General features: G+C 37.2%; 1 protein-coding gene across 1 annotated transcript in view; it reads left to right on the forward strand.

Moving 5' to 3' along the window:
• Positions 1-22475, forward strand: part of LOC133556299 (collagen alpha-1(XXVII) chain B-like) — a 202646-nt gene that overhangs the window by 162844 nt on the left and 17327 nt on the right. The window contains exons 38-51 of the mRNA XM_061906106.1: positions 2089-2196; positions 2268-2321; positions 3871-3978; positions 4041-4094; positions 7202-7255; positions 10356-10412; positions 18729-18782; positions 18883-18936; positions 18996-19049; positions 19124-19177; positions 19267-19374; positions 19433-19540; positions 19603-19710; positions 19777-19830. Coding sequence (XP_061762090.1) covers positions 2089-2196; positions 2268-2321; positions 3871-3978; positions 4041-4094; positions 7202-7255; positions 10356-10412; positions 18729-18782; positions 18883-18936; positions 18996-19049; positions 19124-19177; positions 19267-19374; positions 19433-19540; positions 19603-19710; positions 19777-19830 — 1029 coding nt within the window. The remainder of the gene's footprint in view (positions 1-2088; positions 2197-2267; positions 2322-3870; positions 3979-4040; positions 4095-7201; positions 7256-10355; positions 10413-18728; positions 18783-18882; positions 18937-18995; positions 19050-19123; positions 19178-19266; positions 19375-19432; positions 19541-19602; positions 19711-19776; positions 19831-22475) is intronic.

A 22475-nucleotide genomic window follows, 5' to 3' on the forward strand; every position in this document is an offset into this window, starting at 1 on the left:
ATTCGCCCAATCACATACAACATTGTTATTTGTATTTGCCAATCACACACACAACATTGCTATTTCTATTTGCCAATCACTCACAACATTGCCATTTCCATTCGCTAATCACACACAAAATTGCTATTTCCATTCGCTAATCACACACAAAATTGCTATTTCTATTCGCCAATCACACACAGCATTGCTATTTTTATTCGCCAAATCACACACAACATTGCTATTTCTAATCACTAATCACACACAGCATTGCTATTTCCAATGGCCAATCACCAACAACATTGCTTATTCCTTTCGCCAATCACATACATTTCTGTTTCTTTTCGCCAAGCAGACACAACATTGCTATTTCACCAATTACACGCAATATTGCTATTTCCATTCGCCAATCACACACAACACTATTTCTATTTGCCAATCACACCCAACACAATTTCCATTCGCCAATCACACACAACATTGCTATTTCTACTCGCCAATCACACACAACATTGCTGTTTCTATTCACCCATCACACACAACATTGTTATTTCTATATGCCAATCACACACAACACTGCTATTTCTGTTTGCCAATCACACACAACATTGCTAATTCCGTTCGCCAATCACACAGAACATTGCTATTTCTATTCGCCAATCACACACAAAATTACTATTTCTATTCACCAATCACATACAACATTGCCATTTCTGTTCGTCAATCACACACAACATTTCCATTTCTATTCGCCAACCACACACAACACTGCTATTTGTATTCGCCAATCACACATATCGATATTTCTATTCGCCAATCACACACAACATTGCTATTTCTATTCGCCAATCACACACAACATTGCCATTTCTACTCGCCAATCACACACAACATTGCCATTTCTACTCGCCAATCACACAAAACATTGCTATTTCTATTCGCCAATCACACACGCTGCAAATTCAAAATGGCAACGTTTCCCGTGAGTGGTCGTTACAGACCAGTGCTTCTCAATTATTTTCTGTTACAACTTTTCTCCCACCCTCCACGACTATAAATGGTATCATTTGTCGATAGAATTGTTGTAAGTACACCTCTGCATAACGCTAAATCCTTATTAACATTAAAGAATGAGCATGTTTTGTAGAGCACGGCTTTTTGAAGCAGGGTTTGAAGCGTGATACTGATAAAGCATTTTTCCTGGGGCCCCACGTGCTCCATACTGGCATCGCACCGCACCGCAACCCCACTATTTGGAGAGGAACTGCTATAGACACGGTAACCTGGTGACTAGTGAGCTCACTAGCTAGTCAGCAAAGAGCAAAACAACAAAACAAATAATTTCTCTCGATAAGGTAAACAACTATGTAAATGTTAATTTTCAAACCCTAATTGTCTCCAAGCGATGTCTGAAACATGGCAGTAAAATGGCTGAACCAACAAAACAGAAGTCATCATAGAGCTAACTCTCCAATCAGTTTAACAGACTCAACTCCACGGTGACGTTTTGGCGAATTTACTGAGGAATCCATGAAACTGAAACGATACAAAAAGAATGCCGTTGTAAGTTAATAATACTAACACAGACGCTCGTAAAAGTGTTAGCATATCAGCTGATGCTAATGACGCTAGCTTTATTACATTATGAAAGCACATACATTTATGCATGAAAACACTCCTACAGACATCACACATGGGACGGCTAAGTAATTAAAAATTGTTTGAGTTATATTGCAAAGCTTACAAACCTTGCTTGGAGTGATGAATGGGGAACTTATACGAGTAGAAACACTATGGACGGCCGAACTGTATGAACGGCAATTTGACTTCCGGTTGAAAGGACTAAATGGAAGGACACTATCCACAAACAACAACATACCCTATCAGTGTGTCTGCTGCGTTTTTTATTAACTATTTGATTTATGAAAAATCCATAAGTTAGCTGTGGGGTTCAAAGCGTGGGTAAAAAAAAGTATAGTCCAGAATTGACGGTAATTAAAAGGTGTGTAATATTTGTTTTCTGTTTATCAGTTTTAAGTCGTCCGTCTTTATAGAAGTTCTTCCATTTGTCCACAGTAAATCTTCCTATTTCTACCATGGTCTCCTCAGGGTGAAAAGGGGGACGCTGGTCTGGAAGGTTCCAAAGGAGAAGCGGGTGAAGTGGGCCAGAAAGGAGAGGAAGGACCCTGTGGGCCTCCAGGTCTGTCAGGAGTGAGGGTGAGTCCTCCATCACCTTGGTTTCATGAAAGGTGTCCTTCGGTCCACTGAAGCTTGTAATCCTTTGACAGGGTCAAGAGGGTAAAGCAGGAACTTTGGGCCAAGGAGGAAAACCAGGAGACAAGGTTTGTCTGTCCTCGTTCTTTGTGCTCTCCATCGTCCAGGTCATGGAGAACACTACAAATATTAGGGGTGTGACACTTTGGGTACTGAACGATTCGAGTTTATTCTGGACTCAACACAATTCTCGATTGCCGCAATGTATAAATTGTTATGATAACTATCAGGAAACTTTTTCCAAACTGGTCAGAGGTTAGAACCGGTCCTTCTGGTTATAGGGATATTGCCTAAAAACTATTTTTAAGAACAAAAACATGTTGATTTTTGAAAATGATTAATCAATTAAGAATCCCCAATGAATAAGAATCGTGACTCGGCTGCAAATTGATTCTTTGGCGCACTCCTAACTAGTGTTGTCCTGATACCAATATTTTTGTACCTGTACCAATTTGTATTTTCAGTACTTTTCAATATATATTTTTTTAAATATAGGGGACATGTCATTATTGTCTTTATTGTAACAACAAATGTTAGGGTACATGAAACATATGTTTATTATTGTAATTTAAGTCCTTAAATAAAATAGTGAACATACTAGACAACTTGTCTTTTAGTAGTAAGTAAACAACAAAGACTCCTAATTAGTCTGCAGACGTATGCAGTAACATATTATGTCATTTATCTACCTATTATTTTGTCTACATTATGAGGGAAAAACTGTACAAATTGATTATTAATCCACTTGTTCATTTACTGTTAATATCTGCTTATTTTCTGTTTTAACATGTTCTATCTAAACTTCTGTTAAAATGTAATAATCACTTATTCTTCTCTTTTTTGATAGTTTCATTAGTTTTGGATGATACCACACATTTAGGTATCGATCTGATACCAAGTAGTTACAGGATCATACATTGGTTATATTCAAAGTCCTCATGTGTCCAGGGACACATTTACTGAGTTTATAAACATAATATGAATTTTACAAAAAGGAAAAATGATTTTGTGATGCTAAAAACTATCGATGTAATCATAGTAGTATCGACTAGATACACTCTTGTACTTGGTATCATTAGAGTGGATGTCAGGTGTAGATCCACTTTTTATATTGTGATGCCAGGGAGCTATTATATCCTCCTAGGGTGTGTAGTGAAGCATGTTTTGCTATTCCTCGTCCTCCAGTGATAATGATAGTTGTAAGAAACTTACTTTATTTGTCGCCATGGAGGCCAGGATTAGTGATTAGCGACTGTGGGTGGATTTTAGCTGCTAGCTAGCTAGCCATGTCTTAAAGCACCTCTTCCTGAGGGTGTTTCAGTGTTATAACTTCACCTTTATCTTTACTTTTTACACCAAAATGCGTCCATTCTCCATTGTCGGTCTACACACGCTTGTAAGTACTATGTGTGTGTGCGTTGCCGAACATGCTCCTGTGCTTGTAAAACCAGCAATGTCATGACGTGATGACGACAGGTGGGGGACCGGTACTTTTTAGAGGCGGTATAGTACTGATTATGATTCATTAGTATCGCGGTACTGTACTAGTACCCTAACCCTAACAAATAACATGACAGCCACTGAACACAAACATCGTGATTGATTGTCTCTCACCAGGGGGACAAAGGTCACCAAGGTCACCTGGGAGAGAGTGGACCAGTGGGCGAGCAGGGGCCGTCAGGGTGTGTTGGACTGAAGGGAGCAAGAGGAACCATGGGACCGCTGGTAAGACATTTTTCAGAGCCAGTTTGGACTTCATTGTCCTAAATGTGGAATTATGTCTCCAGGGTGCTCCTGGAAGAATGGGCCCACAGGGAAACCCGGGGATATCGGGCTATGAGGTACCCGCAACTGCAACACATTTTCAAAGGAAATCTTCTCCAGTAGGGCGACTCAAATAAAATTATCATTATCGACCAACACGTTTTTTATCGGCACAGTTTAGTGGAGTGTTTCTTAACCATGGTCCGTATGGTACTCAGTTGTAATACACTTTTCACCACTTGTGGCAGTAATGACAATATCAAACAGACAGAAGGAGTCTGGAGCTAAAGTCAGAGAAATTTCTTAAGCGCAAAAAATATGACTAAAATGGTAAAGCTGTATTTTCATTTGCACTTCAGTAGTTTACTTAAGAAACTATTATTGTTATTTATTATTTAGTTGAATTTATTAATTTTAGCATTGTGTAATTGTATATCAATTTATTTCCCTTTTTTTGCAGTATATTTGGCTAGTATATATTTTTCTAATCAGCCTGACCTAATCCTTGATAAAAAATAATATCTGTAATAAACACATGCTTTCATATCCTTTTACAAGGTTTAGCCTGTTGAAATTTAAGTGTGTTGGATATAATTATTGAATTCCATTAAAACCAAGCGTTAGATCACTAATTCAGTGTTAATAACTGTAGTGGAAAAATTAGACGCCGGTTAAGAACCCCTGGTTTCTTCCTACATTCATGTGCAACTTCTTCTCCATTTCTTTTCCAATAGCGAAGTCTTCTACAAACTGTACTAAGGATGATTTGCTGAAATAGTTGCCATGTTTATGACATCACCCAAAAATATATATAATAAATACATCCATTTTCTACCCCTTCTTCCCTTCGGGGTCACGGGGGGCGCTGGAGCCTATCTCAGCTGCAATCGGGCAAAAGGCGGGGTACACCCTGGACAAGTCGCCACCTCATAATATAAAATTACCTAATTGAATAAATGATGTATTATTTTAGTACTGTTGCTATTGATATCTGTTTTGGCCCTGCGATGAGATGGCGACTTGTCCAGGGTGTAGCCCACCTTCCGCCCAATTGTAGCTGAGATAGGCACCAGCGCCCCCCGCGAACCCAAAGGGAATAAGCAGTAAAAAAAATGGATGGATGGATGCTATTTATATCAACTATAATAATATTCAATAGAAACTATAATGTTGAATAATGTCAACAATAATAATTATAAATACTGTATGTCAAAAAAAAATATTTTTTATCTCTTTGGCATCTAAAATAGAAATGAAAAACATAACAAAAAATCTAATTAAACATTTTTAGATGCTTATTCCTAAATGTATTTTCATTTCATTTCTATTTACCCCAGAGAATGGTAATAGTTGTGCAGACAAGTTTTGGACCTAATTAACAGTTATTTCCCATGCAGAATAAATTACAGGTAATTAAAATATAAATTAGCAAACGTTTGTGCCTCACTTCCCATCAAGGGAGCGCAGTACGTCTCGCTGACCAGACAGGTTTATTATGTAATATTATTATTAAGCTTGGGCTTCACGGTGGAAGAGGGGTTAGTGCGTCTGCCTCACAATACAAAGGTCCTGAGTAGTCCTGGGTTCAATACCGGGCTCGGGATCTTTCTGTGTGGAGTTTGCATGTTCTCCCCGTGAATGCGTGGGTTCCCTCCGGGTACTCCGGCTTCCTCCCACTTCCAAAGACATGCACCTGGGGATAGGTTGATTGGCAACACTAAATTGGCCCTCGTGTGTGAATGTGAGAGTGAATGTTGTCCGTCTATCTGTGTTGGCCCTGCGTTGAGATGGAGACTTGTCCAGGGTGTACAGCGCCTTCCGCCCGATTGTAGCTGGGATAGGCGCCAGTGCACCCCGCGACCCCAAAGGGAATAAGTGGTAGAAAATGGATGGATGGATTATTATGCTTCAAGCAACATTTTTTATACATAAATGTAGATTTCTGAAAGTAAAACCTACATTTTCTAATTGGCTTAATGGTTTCAAATTATCAAAAGAATCATGGAAAATGACTAAAAGTACAAAAGCCCTTAAATTGATATCTTTAACGAAAACATCTTAAGTGATTTAAATGAGTCCTTTTTTGTCTTTTTGAATTGCATGATGTTTCCACCCCCATGCTTCACAGTAGATATGGTGTTCTTGGAATGCAACTTGGTGTTCTTGTTCCTCCAAACACGACGAGTTGAGTTTACACCAAAATGGATACATGGATGATACAGCAGAGGATTGGGAAAATGTCATGTGGTCAGATGAAACCAAAATAGAACTTTTTGGAATAAACTCAACTCGTCATGTTTGGAGGAAGAAGAATACTGAGTTGCATCCCAAGAACACCACACCTACTGTGAAGCATGGGGGTGGAAACATCATGCTTTGGGGCTGTTTTTCTGCTAAGGGGACAGGACGATTGATCCGTGTTAAGGAAAGAATGAAGGGGGCCATGTATCGTGAGATTTTGAGCCAAAACCTCCTTCCATCAGTGAGAGCTTTGAATGGTTGACCAAATACTTATTTTCCACCATAAATTACAAATAAATTATTTAAAATTCCTACAATGTGAATTCCTGGATTTTTTTTGACATGATTTGTTCAAAATTGTTGAATATGTTGAAAGGGCCTTGACTTTTATCTACATTGTGGATATATTTTTTTTTATTCATCCATCCATCCATTCATCAATTTTCTATTGCTTGTCCCTTTTGGGGGCCGCAGGGGGTGCTGGAGCCTATCTCAGCTGCATTCAATAAAAAAAATTAAAAAAAAATTAAAAAGTGCATTAGTGGCGCACCGAGGGAGTCATAATTTGTTCAAAATTGTTGAATTTGTTGATAGTGCCTTGAATTGTATCTACATTGTGGATATGTTTTTTATTCAATTAAAAAAAAAATAATACAAAAATACAAATAAATAAAAAATAAAAAAGTGCATGAGTGGCGCACCATGGGAGACAGTGGGTAGGACGCAGTAAGGAGGGGCTAAAAATAGGTTCGCTGTCTTTCAGTAATTGACATTTGCTATGCAAAATGGGACCCCTCACGGATGGCGGGGCCCTACGCACAGCATGTGCAGACAGCCCTACACCTCATTTTGCTTTAACTACCGCTAGAATTTAAAATTCAACAGAAATGATGAAGTTGTGCTGAAATGGTGACTGTTTGAGTCTGAATTGTTCTTGTCATAGGGTCACAAAGGACTGCAAGGCTCCCAAGGACCTCCTGGACCTAAGGGTGAAAAGGTACGTTGAGACCTTTTCGTGTTCCTAATTGAGTTTGTCTCGCTATTTCTCCATTCATGCTTGGGGACGCCAATGAAGACGCGTCTAATAGTCATTGTGTTGTTGAAATGTGCAACCAACCTCAACTGAGAGTACAAACTTCCTGTTTACTGGAAAGAATGCAGGACTACACAAAAAAACGGATTATAGTCCACAGCTAATTTACGGGAAAATATTTGGGCCATCTGGCATTTTTTTTCTATGATTGCATTGTTTACTAATCTTGATCATTTGAGCCTGCAAGGCCAGCATGCTACAGATCAAATAACTACATCTGTCAGACTTAATCCTTCAGGTGTCCGTCTGTCCTGGCCTCTCGCAGAGGTTTTGTCTTTGCATTGTTTGGTTTGACACGAGTGGAACACATGACTGGTAAAATCCTTCACATGTCTGCTATTAAGTCTTTCATCTAATAAAGACATTGACCCATCACTGTGGGTTTTAGCGCTTGGAATAATGAAATCACCTGTGCTATGAAATACAAAACCTAAAACCAGTATATTCAATTGAATAGACTACAAAGACAAGATACTTAACGTTCGAACTGGTAGATATTAAACATTCATAATGGTAAACTTTGTTATTTTGTGCAAATATTAACTCATTGAAAATTTGATGCCTGCAACATGTTTCAAAAAAGCTGGAACAAGTGGCAACAAAGACTGAGAAAGTTGAGGAATGCTCATTACACACTTGGCATACATATACTGTACATATAGATATATACAAACCCCGTTTCCATATGAGTTGGGAAATTGTGTTAGATGTAAATGTAAACGGAATACAATGATTTGCAAATCATTGTCAATCCATATTCAGCTGAATATGCTACAAAGACAACATATTTGATGTTCACATTGATAAACATTTTTTGTTGCAAATAATCGTTAACTTGAGAATCTGATGCCAGCAACACGTGACAAAGAAGTTGGGAAAGGTGGCAATAAATACTGATAAAGTTGAGGAATGGTCATCAAACACTTATTTGGAACATCCCACAGGTGTGCAGGCTAATTGGGAACAGGTGAGTGCCATGATTGAGTATAAAAGCAGCTTCCATGAAATGCTAAGTAATTCACAAATAAGGATGGGGCGAGGGTCACCAATTTGTAAGAGAATTGTCGAACAGATTTAGAACAACATTTCTCAAAGAGCTATTGCAAAGAATTTAGGGATTTTACCATCTAGGGTCCGTAAAATCATCAAAAGGTTCAGAGAATCTGGAGAATTCACTGCACGTAAGCGATGATATTACGGACCTTTGATCCCTCAGGTAGAACTGCATCAAAAACCGACATCAGTGTGTAAAGGATATCACCACATGGGATCAGGAACACTTCATAACACAACTGTCAGTAACTACAGTTGGTTGTTACATATGTAAGTGCAAGTTAAAACTCTGCTATGCTAAGCAAACCCCATTTATCAACAACACCAAGGAATGCCACTGGTTTCGCTGGGCCCGAGCTCCTCTAAGATGGACTGATGCAAAGTGGAAAAGTGTTCTGTGGTATGACGAGTCCACATTTCAAATTATATTTGGAAACTGTGGACGTGGTGTCCTCCAGACCAAAGAGGAAAATAACCATTCGGATTGTTATTAGCGCAAAGTTCAAAAGCCAGCATCTGTGATGGTATGGGGGTGTATTAGTGCCCAAGGCATGGGTAACTTACACATCTGTGAAGGCACCATTAATGCTGAGTGGTCCATACAGGTTTTGGAGCAACATATGTTGTTATCTAAGCAACGTTATCATGGACACCCCTGCTTATTTCAGCAAGAGAATGCCAAGCCACATGTTACAACAGCGTGGTTTCGTAGTAAAAGAGTGCGGGTACTTCCCTGGCCCGCCTGCAGTCCAGACCTGTCTCCCATCGAAAATGTGTGGTGTATTATGAAGCGTAAAATACGACAGCAGTTGAACGACTAAAACTCTACATAAAACAAGAATGAGAAAGAATTCCACTTTCAAAGCTTCAACAATTAGTTTCCTCAGTTCCCAAACGTTTATTAAGTGATGTTAAAAGGTGATGCAACACAGTGGTGAACATGCCCTTTCCCAACTACTTTGGCACGTGATGCAGCCATGAAATTCTAAGTTAATTATTATTTGCAAAATAAAAAATGTTTTACGGGTTTGAACATCAAATATCTTGTCTTTGTAGTGCATTCAACTGAATATGGGTTGAAAAGGATTTGCAAATCATTTTATTTCGTTTATATTTACAACGAACTCTATTTCCCAACTCATGGAAACGGGGTTTGTACACACACACACACACACACACACACACATATATATATATATATATATATATATATATATATATATATATATATATATATATATATATATATATATATATATATATATATATATATGTATATATATATGTATATATATATATATATATATATATATATGTATATATATATATACATATATACATATATATATATATATATATAGTGTGTATATATATACTGTATGTGTATGTATATATATATACTGTATGTACATATATAGATATATACATACACAAACATGCACGCGCACACACACACACATGTATATGTATGTATATATGAAGGTGGAGAAGAAAGAGGAGGATGAAAGAGGACTGGGAGTGTATTACTGTTTAAAAGTATTGTCTTATTCTTCCTCTCGCTAAGTCTAAGTCCACAGCAACTCCCTCACGCTTTCCAAGCTGGTTTGTTGGCTTTTTTAGACCCACTTGGAGTAAACAAAATATACAAAACTTGGTGAATGGGGGATAAAAGAAACCCCTGGAGAAACACTAAGAAGTGGCGAGCCAGTGATGGACTGCGTAAACAGAATGTGATGTAGGGGGCTTTGCCTCTCCAAAATGTCTACGCCCCATGAGTATTTTACGGCACAAGAATGTGACATCCCCAAAATGGTTCCGCCTCTCAAGCTTATCGCAGCACAAAAAAAGAATGAATTAATGAAGCGTTCGTTCTAAAAGTTGTCAAATGGAAAAGTTTGAAAAAAGCCGTGTTCGTAAATGCACTAAAATGTTACCTTTTATTTCTTCTCAGGGGGAGCAGGGTGAGGACAGCTGGGCGACAGGCCCACCAGGTCGCCATGGTGACACAGTGAGTCTTCTTGCTGGTTTCTTTAACTGCAAATATTGCAAAAGGTTGGGTAGATATTCCATAAAAGATTATTAGGTGTTTTTTTTACACTGTGACAAAATCACTTGTATTATTTAGCACAGTTGTACTAAATGTTCAGGGGAGTTTGAAGTATGGCACGGAATCAAATATATTTGGGTTCTTACCGACTCCCTGAAATATTGATTTTCTTTTTGGAGTTTTATGTTCAGCTGAGACAAAAATCAAAGCCAATGCATTTTACCTTTGGAAATAACTGAAGTTAGTTTTTCTTTAGTTTTCTCAAGCTGCTGCGGCTCCTTCGTAGTCTTCTGGCACACCTAGTAGATGGCCCCAGAAGTTTTCCAAGGTCTTGGCTTTGAGTAATCAAGGTAAATGTCAAATATTGTTTCATCAAAACTATGTAGGGGCGTATAGGGTTAGGATTTTATCGATACCGACACCATTATCAAGATATCTTATTGATTTGCACACTTAAATGTGATTGGTGTAAATAAAGACGTGAAAAAAAAAATTGTATTAGCACGAAATGTTGTACACCAGTAACATCATGTAACATCTCACAGCAGAGAAGTATTTTATCAACACTTGCTTTTATGTCTTACACAAATCAACTATCATTATGGTCATTATAAAAAGAGGGTGAGGATGCATGTGCATGTACGAGCAAGTCCGCCCCACAACGAGAGGATAGAGGAAAAGAAGGAGCTTATTGACTTCAGTGTGAGACTACACTGGCATTGTAACGTTGATTTTGATTTGGAGCTGTAACAGTTCAAGAAATAGAAACATTTGTGTTATTAAACTCAACATTGCAACCTGTTCTCTCTAATTTACACCCATTTGCTCTATTATTCTACATTTTGAATACATTTTAAAGTGATTTAGAGGTAGGACTGATTGTTCCCATTAGCTGCATAGCTAGCCACCAAGAATGAGATGATTTTTAAATGTAAAAAATGCAACAACAAAAAACGTCTTCTTGTCTCTCATAATAATTGTGAACGATAGGCAACATTCCAAAAAAAAGTGCAGTTCCCCTTTAAATCTCTAAATCAACTTTCGATCTATACCTGGGTTATAAGCAGTGTTGGGACTGTGTTACTGTGAAATCGTTATTTTCGGCGATAACTAGTAGCCTAACGCGTTATTTTTTTATATTCAGTAATTCAGTTACCGTTACTACATGATGCGTTATTGCGTTATTTTACATTATTTTTTATGTAGTATCGGCTAGAAACAGAAGATCTGAGTGTGTTTTATTGGAGAGTTGTATTGTCATCCTTCGGCTGAGTCGTGGCGTGTCTGTGTTTACTAATTACTAACAAGACATCATTGCGGAGCCGGAGTCAAGTTTCTAAACATGGAGATATTCTCACTACTTTTCTTTTGTCAAGCACAAAGAAGAGAACGGGGACGGCGTGGCGATGTTGGTAGAGTGGCTGTGCCAGCAATCTGAGGGTTATTGGTTCAATCCCCACCTTCTATTATCCTAGTCACGTCTGTTGTGTCCTTGGGCAAGACACTTCACCCTTGCTCCTGATGGGTCTTGGTTAGCGCCTTGCATGGCAGCTCCCGTCGTCAGTGTGTGAATGTGTGTGTGAATGTGTGTGTGAATGGGCGAATGTGGAAATACTGTCAAAGGGCTTTGGGCTCCTTAAAAAGGGGTTGAAAAGCGCTATACAAGTAGAACCCATTTACCATTTACCACTTACCATTTTGATTAAATGTAAGTTGTGTCTTGGATCAAAGATACTTTCTAAAAGAAAAAGGCTCCGCTTTTGCGACCGGAGTTTTTGTTTATTCTGAAGATTTTGACCACTTATTTGCGACCACAGCCACAGGGGAGTAACCTGGCATCCTTGACCTCATTTTGGTCAGTTGCGAGGCACTGATACGCTGAAATAAGGCAAGTTAGATGAGTCGTTTGCCTCAAGCCATCGGCGCCTTACCGCAGCTCAAAGCGGTTGCCTAGCAACCAAAAACTACGGCGAGTTTACAGCTGTTTTAAAGTGCCTCCAACGTCGCAGTGTTTTAAGTTGACAGACTAACACCTCAAATTGATCTGTGAACAACACAAGGTACTCATTGTTGGAACAACCAAGTTAAACCTGCTGCAAGTGGCTAAAGTAACTGCCGTTTAATACACAAGAGGCACTGACGTCATCGATCTGCCGCTATGCCAAAAGCTAAAGGGAAGACTGAAAGCCCGAAACCTTCGGTGTCAGCCAACACAGGACACAACTGGGACCAAGATTTGAGACTGGATACAGGACATGATGGGGAACAAGGAGTACTACTAAAAATACTCCTTGAAATGAAAGAAGAAATTAAAGAAATAAAAAAAGATCAGAAAAAAGCAATGGAAGAACACAAACAAGATGTGAAAAGTCTGCAGCAAAATATTGAAAGTCTGCAAACTCAAATCATCACCAGAAAAAATGAAGTCTCTGATGTGTGCCAACATTTGAAGACCTTTCAAGAAGAAATGCGCCAACAAATGAAGACCTTTCAAGAAGAAATGCGCCAACAAATGAAAACCTTTCAAGAAGAAATGTGCCAACAAATGAAAACCCTTCAAGAAGAAAACTACACGCTGTGGAATATCATAGATGAAATGGAGCAGGATAAACGAATGAATGAAATCATTGTGACAGGGCACCGAATTAAACCAAGATCCTATGCGAAAGCTGTGAATAATGAAGGTGAACCAGATGAAATGGATCTTGTCTCGGCAGAACAGCAAGTAGTCAACTTCCTGCAAACAAAGGAAATTGAAATCGACATTAATACCATCGAAACATGCATCCCACTGAACAGAAGAGACAACAACGCCACTCCAGTTGTGCTTGTGAAATTTGTAAACAGAAAATCTAAAATGGCATTGCTGAGACAGGGAAAGAAGCTGAAGGGAACAAATGTGTACATGAATGAGCATCTCACTAAACGTAATGCTGGAATCGCCAAGAAAGCACGCGACTTGAGAAAGCAGGGAAAAATCCAGGGAACTTGGAGCGCCAACTGTAAAATCTACATCAAGCTGAATGGAGGTCCAGAAGCAAGAGTAATTGTTGTCAATGACATCAAAGACCTGGACAAATTTTAAGTTTACACAGCTTCCACAATAACGATGATAATGGACTCTGACAGAAAACAAGCACCTAAATTCAACATCAACACTACTATACTGCAAGGGACGACTAAAAAAGAAGACTCAGATTCAGGACTGCATCCATCTACACTTATAGAAATTATTGAAACGACATCAAAGATTGTTGAGCAAGGAAATATGGAACTACAAAACTTCTGCAACAAAGAGCACAAAAACCAGGATTTGGAAAACGATATAGATCCAGATACAAATTTTTTTTCCCACATTAGTAATAATTGTTTTTATTACACAGATGAGCAATATAATAGCAACATTAAAAGTGACAACAAATTGTCAATTATTCATTTTAATAGCAGAAGCTTGTATGCAAACTACAACAACATTAAGAACTTTTTGGAACACATCAACGAACCCTTCAAAGTGATCGCCATCACAGAAACATGGATTGATGATAAAAAAGGAATAGATTTTGATCTGGAAGGATATGAACTAAACTATATTAACAGAACCAACAAAAATGGAGGAGGAGTAGCTGTGTATGTGATGAAGAACCTGAACTACAAAGTGGTAAAAAACATGTCATTTGCTATAGATAACATCTTAGAATGTATTACCATTGAAATATGTCAGGAAAATAGCAAAAACATAGTAATTAGTTGTATATACAGATCACCTAAGTCAAGTATAGAAACATTTGAAGAATGGATCAAGGCAACTTACATGGACAATGGTAAAAAAATAATTTTCTTATGCGGTGACTTTAATATTGACTTATTGAACCCTAACAAGCAAAAGTTTATTGATGACTTCATTGATACAATGTACAGCATCAGTTTATATCCTAAAATCACAAAGCCAAGCAGAATCACAGGACACTGTGCCACGCTTATTGATAATATTTTTACTAATGATTTTGATAACAACACTACAAGTGGTCTACTTATAACCGACGTTAGTGATCATCTGCCAGTTTTTACAATATATGATGGAAACTGTAAAAAGAACACGGAAGACAAAAGGACATTTTAAAGACTGTGCACAGAGAAGAGGATGATTGCTTTCAAAATGGAGCTACAAAAGCAAGATTGGGACAATGTGTACAATGAAGAAGAGGTTGATGAAGCATATGAATATTTCTTAAACAAGTTCATAATACTTTATGACAAACATTGTCCATGGAGACAACTCAGTAGTAAACAGAGAAAGAATAATCAACCATGGATGACAAAAGGATTAAAAAATGCTTGTAAGAAGAAGAATACGCTATATAGAAAATTTATAGTACAAAGAACTACTGAGGCAGAAGTTAAGTACAAAAAGTATAAAAACAAGTTAACAAACATACTACGATCATGTAGAAAAGAATATTACAGTGAATTATTGGACAGGAACAAAAATAATATGAGAGCAACATGGGGCATTCTCAATAGCATTATTAAAAATGGCACTAAGAGGGATTACCCCCATTACTTCTTAGACAGAAATAAACATAATGACAACATAAAGGAAGTAGTTGAAAGCTTTAATAACTACTTTGTAAATATTGGACCAAAATTGGAAGAAAGGATTCCAGACCCAGTTTCAATTGAGGACTATTATGATACCATAGAGCGAAATCCCAACTCCATGTTCGTCAGTAATGTGACACAGGAGGAAATAGTTAAAATTGTGAAAAAATGTAAATCAAAGACTTCAACTGATTGTAATGGAATTGATATGGATACGATAAAAAAGGTGATTGATGAGATCTCAGGACCAATAATGTATATTAGTAACTTATCATTTCAAACAGGTACATTTCCAAACAAAATGAAAATAGCTAAAGTTGCACCAATTTATAAGACTGGTGATAAACATCTATTTACAAATTATAGACCTGTTTCTTTACTTCCACAATTTTCTAAAATCATTGAAAAACTGTTCAATAACAGATTAGAGAGTTTCATAAATAAATATAGAATACTCGAAGAGAACCAATATGGATACAGAGCTAATGTTTCAACTTCAATGGCTTTAATTGAAATCACAGAAGAAATTACCAATGCAATAGATAATAAAAAATGTGCGGCAGCAGTGTTTATGGATCTAACTAAAGCATTTGACACAATTAATCACAATATTTTAATAAAAAAACTGGAACGATATGGCATCAGAGGGTTAGTCTTAAATTGGATAAGAAGTTATCTAACGAACAGGAAACAATACGTGAAGCTAAGCGAACATACTTCTACAATGCTAAATATTTCCTGTGGTGTACCTCAGGGATCAATACTGGCACCTAAATTATTCAATCTCTATATAAATGACATTTGTAAAGTTACAAGAGATTTAAAGTTAGTATTATTTGCGGATGATACAACAGCCTTTTGTTCAGGAGAGAACACACAGTGGATAATACAAATAATAACAGAAGAAATGAACAAATTAAAAAAATGGTTTGACAAAAACAGACTATCATTGAATCTCAGTAAAACTAAAATAATGCTATTTGGTAACAGTAGAAAAGAAAGTCAAACACAAATACAAATAGACGGAATAGAAATTGAAAGAGTAAATGAAACCAAATTTCTAGGTATAATGATTGATGATAAATTGAACTGGAAATCTCATGTAAAAAATATACAACATAAAGTTGCAAGAAATACATCAATAATGAATAAAGCCAAATATTTTCTAGACCAAAAATCACTTTATATTCTCTACTGCTCACTAGTGTTACCATATCTGAGTTACTGTGTAGAAATATGGGGAAATAATTACAAAAGTACACTTCATTCACTAACAGTGTTACAAAAAAGATCAGTTAGAATAATACATAATGTTGGATATAGAGAACATACAAACCCTTTATTTATTGAATCAAAGATACTGAAATTCCACGACATAGTGGAATTGCAAACAGCTAAGATTATACACAAAGCAAACTATAACCTGCTTCCCAAGAATATACAACAATTCTTCTCAACAAAAGAAGAGAAATATAATCTTAGAGAAAAATGTAATTTAAAACATTTGTATGCACGTACAACACTTAAAACCTTCAGTATATTAGTATGTGGAATTAAATTATGGAATGGATTAAGCAAAGCAATCAAACAATGTACTAATATGATCCATTTCAAGAAACTCTTCAAACTGGAAGTGTTAACAAAGTACAAAAATGAAGAACCATGATAAACATTCTGATTTTACTCACACATTCATTTTCAAAGTAATCTGACTTATCTCATCGTATGGATTAAAATTTAAGCAATTATTTATTTATTTATTTATTTGTATTGTGATTACTTATTACTTATGGAGTATACATTGTGAATACATTGAGAACAGGAAGTGAACAAAAGTTTTAGCAACTGTTATGTAAAGAAAAGGGGTAGGATTAAATAAGCTCTGCTTCTTCCTCCTCCTTTTCGAACATGTTGGAAAGAGAAACTGGAAATTGTGATGTATCATGTTGTATGCTTGCATGTTCGAAATAAACTCAAACTCAACTCAACTCAACTGCCCAAAACAGAATTTCAAATCTGCTGAAACAGCTATAAAAGCAACATGCTTTGACAAAGCTACTAAAGAGAGACAAAGACTCCGATACCACTTCACATCCACCACCACCTAAGGATTTTAACTGAGGGACTGCTATCCCAGACAACATTGATAGACCCATTGCAGTGTATATGCTAGAAGACATGTAGGCTATTTCTACAGTGGAGTCACCCGCTTTCAGACAGCTAATTAGCATTATACCGGCGTCAAACAGCAAATGGCATGGAAAACATTTTCTATGTAACTGGACACAGTGGACAGTGAGTACATAAAAATGAAAAGCAAGCTAAAGAAGACACTCCAAACTCTGCCTCTGCTCATCATCAGCACTGAAGGTACACACACACACTGTCAATTCTCTTATATACTATTACTCTTTCATTCTAGACTTTTAGAGTGTTTGATTATCACATCACTCTAAATGTATAGACTATAAAGTTCACAAACATAAAGATGGATCCTAATGGGCCAGGCAAATCTTTCTTTATCTCTAAACTAAAACTGGGGAAATGCGTAGAGTGTTCTGGGTTTCAGTACAGTGTTGATCTCTGGAAGACATGATTTTATTTCACAATTCCTTGAGAGAAAAAAATGCCTGGTTAGGCGTGTGTATAGCAGTATGCGGCTGTATATAGTGACATGACATATAATCATGTCATGTGTGAAGCCATGTTTAAAGCTATGTTGTTATTATGCTGTTTGTTACTTATGTATGTTATGTTGCAGCTATTTAAAATAGTTTTTTCAATTTGTTCTGGCCTGAAATAAATTGGCCCTTTGAAACATATCTTTGTCTCTGTGTGTTGTATGTAGACCACATGGCTTAGCAAATTTCAGTGATGCAAATGCATGTCATGTTGATCAACAGATTGTATTTTTCTCCAGTGCAATAACAGTACTGAAATGAAGGCTGAAAGGGCATTAATGGGAGCCTTAAAAAAAAAGAAGAAAAAAAGAAGTAACTTAATAGTTATTTTTCACTGTAACGCATTACTTTTTGGTGTAAGTAACTTAGTTAGTAACTGAGTTACTTTTGAAATAAAGTAACTAGTAACTGTAACTAATTACTGGTTTTCAGTAATCAACCCAACACTGGTTATAAGTTGTTATTATTTTTAGTTTATTTTTGTATGCCGTTTTTGTCATGGAAAACATTGCAAACACACAAAACATGCAATATTAGGAATATTTCGATTTCGCCCTGGAATATTTGATGTGAAATCATTTTAATTTTCCTGAACAAACTCTCCTGAAGGAATCAATAAAGTACTATCTATCTATCCATCTATCTATCTATCTATCTATCTATCTATCTATCTATCTATCTATCTATCTATCTATTGGAGTCTTGAATAGGTAAATAATTCATTAAATTAAATAACAACAATTTACAGTTAAAAAATAAACAAAACAATTGTGTTCATAGAGTCAACTTGGGCTCTCTAAATTACATGTTTGCTCTTTTATTCCACTTTTTTATGTTTCTTTCTGTAATAGTATTTTTTCAGAACATAATAGAAAATTAGCCACACTTTGAAGACCATTAGTTTAGCTAGAAAAACTACAGCAGCTTGAGAAAAATAAAGAAATCCTTCCATCAATATATAAGAAGAAGCAAGTTGAGTCACTCACGTCCATTGCAGGGTCCTCCTGGTACCAGAGGTGACCGAGGAGAGGCAGGTGACCCAGGATACATTGTAAGTCAGTTCCAGACTACGTTTTCTTTCGTAGTCCCAGAACCAGAATGTTTGAAGCTAAAGCTGTGCACAGTGACATGTAGACCACGCCATGTTCCAGGGTCCAGTAGGTGTGGATGGAGAGAGAGGTCAAGCCGGGGCCTCAGGACTTCCTGTGAGTCTTCCTTTTGTGTGATTTCAAGCTACTTTTCCTCACGGTCGCCATCATTTCAGGGACATCCTGGTCCCAGAGGACTGAAAGGAGTGAAAGGGTCCAAAGGTGAACAAGTAAGGACTTATCTCCATGTTCTGGAACATGCACTGGATCTAGATCTCTGCAACATGAAATCTCTCTGCTCCAGGGTCAGAAAGGAAAGTGTGGGGCGAGAGGAAACCCTGGGAGCCAAGGACCACCTGTGAGTTGGACCTATGCCCAACAAATCAGCTTCATGTCTTTAATAAGAGAGAGGAGCTTTGACTCCAGGTGTTCTTTGCTTTTACAAAGGGTCCTGAAGGACCCACTGGCCCACATGGTGCTGCAGGCAGGCAGGGTCTTGATGGGCTTCCTGGAATGGATGGACTGCCTGGTGAAGATGGAAGCAAAGGCCCCAAGGTGAGGAGGGAGATGAAGAAGTTTGACCTTGGTCCACCTTTGATGTTTTTGTCCTCAGGGTGAGCAGGGACAGGATGGAGCAGTGGGCTCAGTGGGGGACCCCGGTCTACGTGGTACGAGTGGTGAGGCGGGGCTTCCCGGGGACCAGGGCTCCTCCGGTCCGAAGGTAAGACTGGTTTTATTGGCCAGGTTTGTGGTGAACCACTTATTGGGGTGTTTGGTCTCCAGGGTGAAAGAGGTCTTCAGGGCCAAACTGGAAAGTCTGGGAGGAGAGGGTCCCTTGGTGGAATGGGACTGGTGGGACGACAAGGAGTGAGGGGCTCCACAGGACAACCAGTGAGCAGGGATTTGAAATCCATTTGAATACTGTTCCATTTCTTAAACACTGTCTGGTTTCATCAGGGTCAACTTGGAGAACAAGGCTCTCCAGGACTGTTGGGTCTTTTTGGGCCAAAGGTAAGATTCCATTTATATATATATATTTAAATTTTTTTGGGGGGCTATAGCTATGTTTTTTATATTATGTTTTATTGTTAGTTTTTCAACCAGAATACATCCATTCTCCCTCTTCTTTCTCCACACTGTTTTTGCTTGCAAGTTTGTGTTGACTTACATGCATTACCAGCAATGTCACCACAGCGTGCCATTAAGTCCATGAAAATAAAAGCACAGGTATTTTTCAAAGGCAGTATAGCACTGTTTTTAATTTATTATTACCACTGTACTTTAGTATTTCTGCTGTAGAGTCCAACTCTAAGTATTGTTGTCACTATTCAGCTCGAGATGACTTCCGATACTTTTAACAAGTCAACTCAAGGTTGCACAATACTGTAGTCTACTGGCCAACATCTACTTTGTGTGGCTCCAAGAAGTGCTCTTTTTCTGGTTCCCATATAAATGATAATGTGTTCCATCTAATACATGCCATACAACTAAGAATGGGTACGTGTCACATTGGAACCAATGTCGTACTCAATGGTACCAATTTATTGTACTTTTCTGTGTTAATAAAAGTGTTCATAAATGTCCATTTTTAAATAATATTCACTATTTCATGGTTGATAATTGTGCTGTTCGGTTGCTATATTTTATTTATTTACAGGTCTTATTATCATTTGTAGAGTTTTTTTCCAAGCAGTAAGATGGCAGTCGTGCACAGGTGTTGAACTCAAGGCCCACCAGATTATTTTATGCGGCCTGTGAAAGCCTGGAAATAATATGCCTTAATAAAATGCTTCATCTTTTCTTAGATAATATATTTGTGCTTTCCTTTTTGACATTAAAAATCATGTACTGTATACAATCGCATATCTTTTAAAATTCAATATTATAAACATCATGTATTCCAAAAATATTTTTTGTTAAAATAAAGATAAATACTGTCCTTAAATATCTGCTTGACTTACGATTTGAAAACAAATGATCAAATTGTAAACTGTAAAATTGACAAAAGATTTTACAGTTAAATTTTGACAACTGATTTTTTTTACTTTGGTACTGTTTTTTTTCCATGTACAGTAGTACACTAAAACATAAAAAATATATATATAACAAAAAACATTAAAACAACAAGATTTTACGGTAAAAAACAAAAAACAAACTGTCAGTTCTGTTGCTTGAATTAAAAAAGTGGTATTGTTTCTCCATTCTATTCCATTTCTTTACATGCTGTAAAAAAAAACACAGCTTTTACTGTAAAAGTCTGGTGACTGAGCTGCCAGTTTTTACAGTAAAATGTAAAGAAAAAAATTTCCGGCTTGTGTAAAAAAATATATATATTAATGTATTATATATATATATATATATATGTGTATATATATATATATATACATATGTATATATATATATATATATATATATATATATATATATATATATATATATATATATATATATATATATATATATATTCATACACACACACACACATATATATTAATATATTACTCATTGTTAAGTGCGGCCCTCTGAGGGCAACCATAACTGCGATGTGGCCCTCAGTGAAAACCAGTTTGACACCCCTGCAGTAGTGTATAGACTACGTTGTGTTGCTTAGTCAGGAAGTAGTCTTTGCCATTATGTTGACTGTGCCAGTCTGGTCTTATGTTTAGTTCTACGTGGTTTTTACAGGGCTCCGTTTAATTTAATGTTTTTTAACACCACTTCAAACTAACTGTCCTACTGCAGATAGTTTTTACATATAGTCAAAAGCTTACTGTGTAGACACAAGTGTAATCTGATTAGTAAAAACATTTACATGACCTGTGTGGAAGTTTCCCTCACCAGGGTTCCTCGGAACACAAAACATTTGGACAGGAATCTGGTCTCAGGGTTACAACACTGTTTTATTTTTCAATACAAGTGTCTCTTGTGTGCTTTTCAGCAATGATCCGTTGTTGTTTCTCTCGCGTGTGCTCCAGCTTCCACAATCTCTCCTTCCCGACTGCTGCTTTTTACAGCGCGACAGGTGATTAGACAAACACTTTCAGCTGAGTCATCCACTCACCTGTCGCCAATCTCGAAGCCAGTCCTGCCACACCCCGCTCCGCTGTAGGTGCGCAGGCCACACCCACCACAACCTGTTACTCAAACTGTGGTACGCCAAAGAATTACATGTTTAAAGTACAGTGTTTCATTTTTCTATATTCAATCACAATGTTACAGTTCAAACTGTGTGTAATATTACAGTGGCCACAGATATTATATATGCCTGTTAAATAAAAACTTGCTACTATGTTTCAAAGTTGGTCATTAAGGTGGTACTTGGAGAGACAAGTGTTTTCTGAGGTGGTACTTGGTCCACTGCTCTAATGAATTGGAATTGGCTCACAAAAGTGTTTATTACTGATCATGTATTTATTTTTCTGTAGTGGTAGCAGCAGCTGCCAGTTGTGGTGGCGTTGTGGCAACAGCAGAAGTTGCTTTGTTGGTCACATTAAAGAAATGTGACACCGCTTATTGCTGCCTGCCTTTACTGCTGACTAGTGATTAGCTAATGTTCTAAAAAATGCTTCTGGATATCGAATTTAATGATATTTTTTTATGCCATTTAAGGCTTTCATTTTAGCTAAATCCATTTTATGTATTGGATGTATTGCACA

This window comes from Nerophis ophidion, linkage group LG07 (assembly GCF_033978795.1).
Source record: "Nerophis ophidion isolate RoL-2023_Sa linkage group LG07, RoL_Noph_v1.0, whole genome shotgun sequence".
Taxonomy (NCBI): Eukaryota; Metazoa; Chordata; class Actinopteri; order Syngnathiformes; family Syngnathidae; genus Nerophis; species Nerophis ophidion.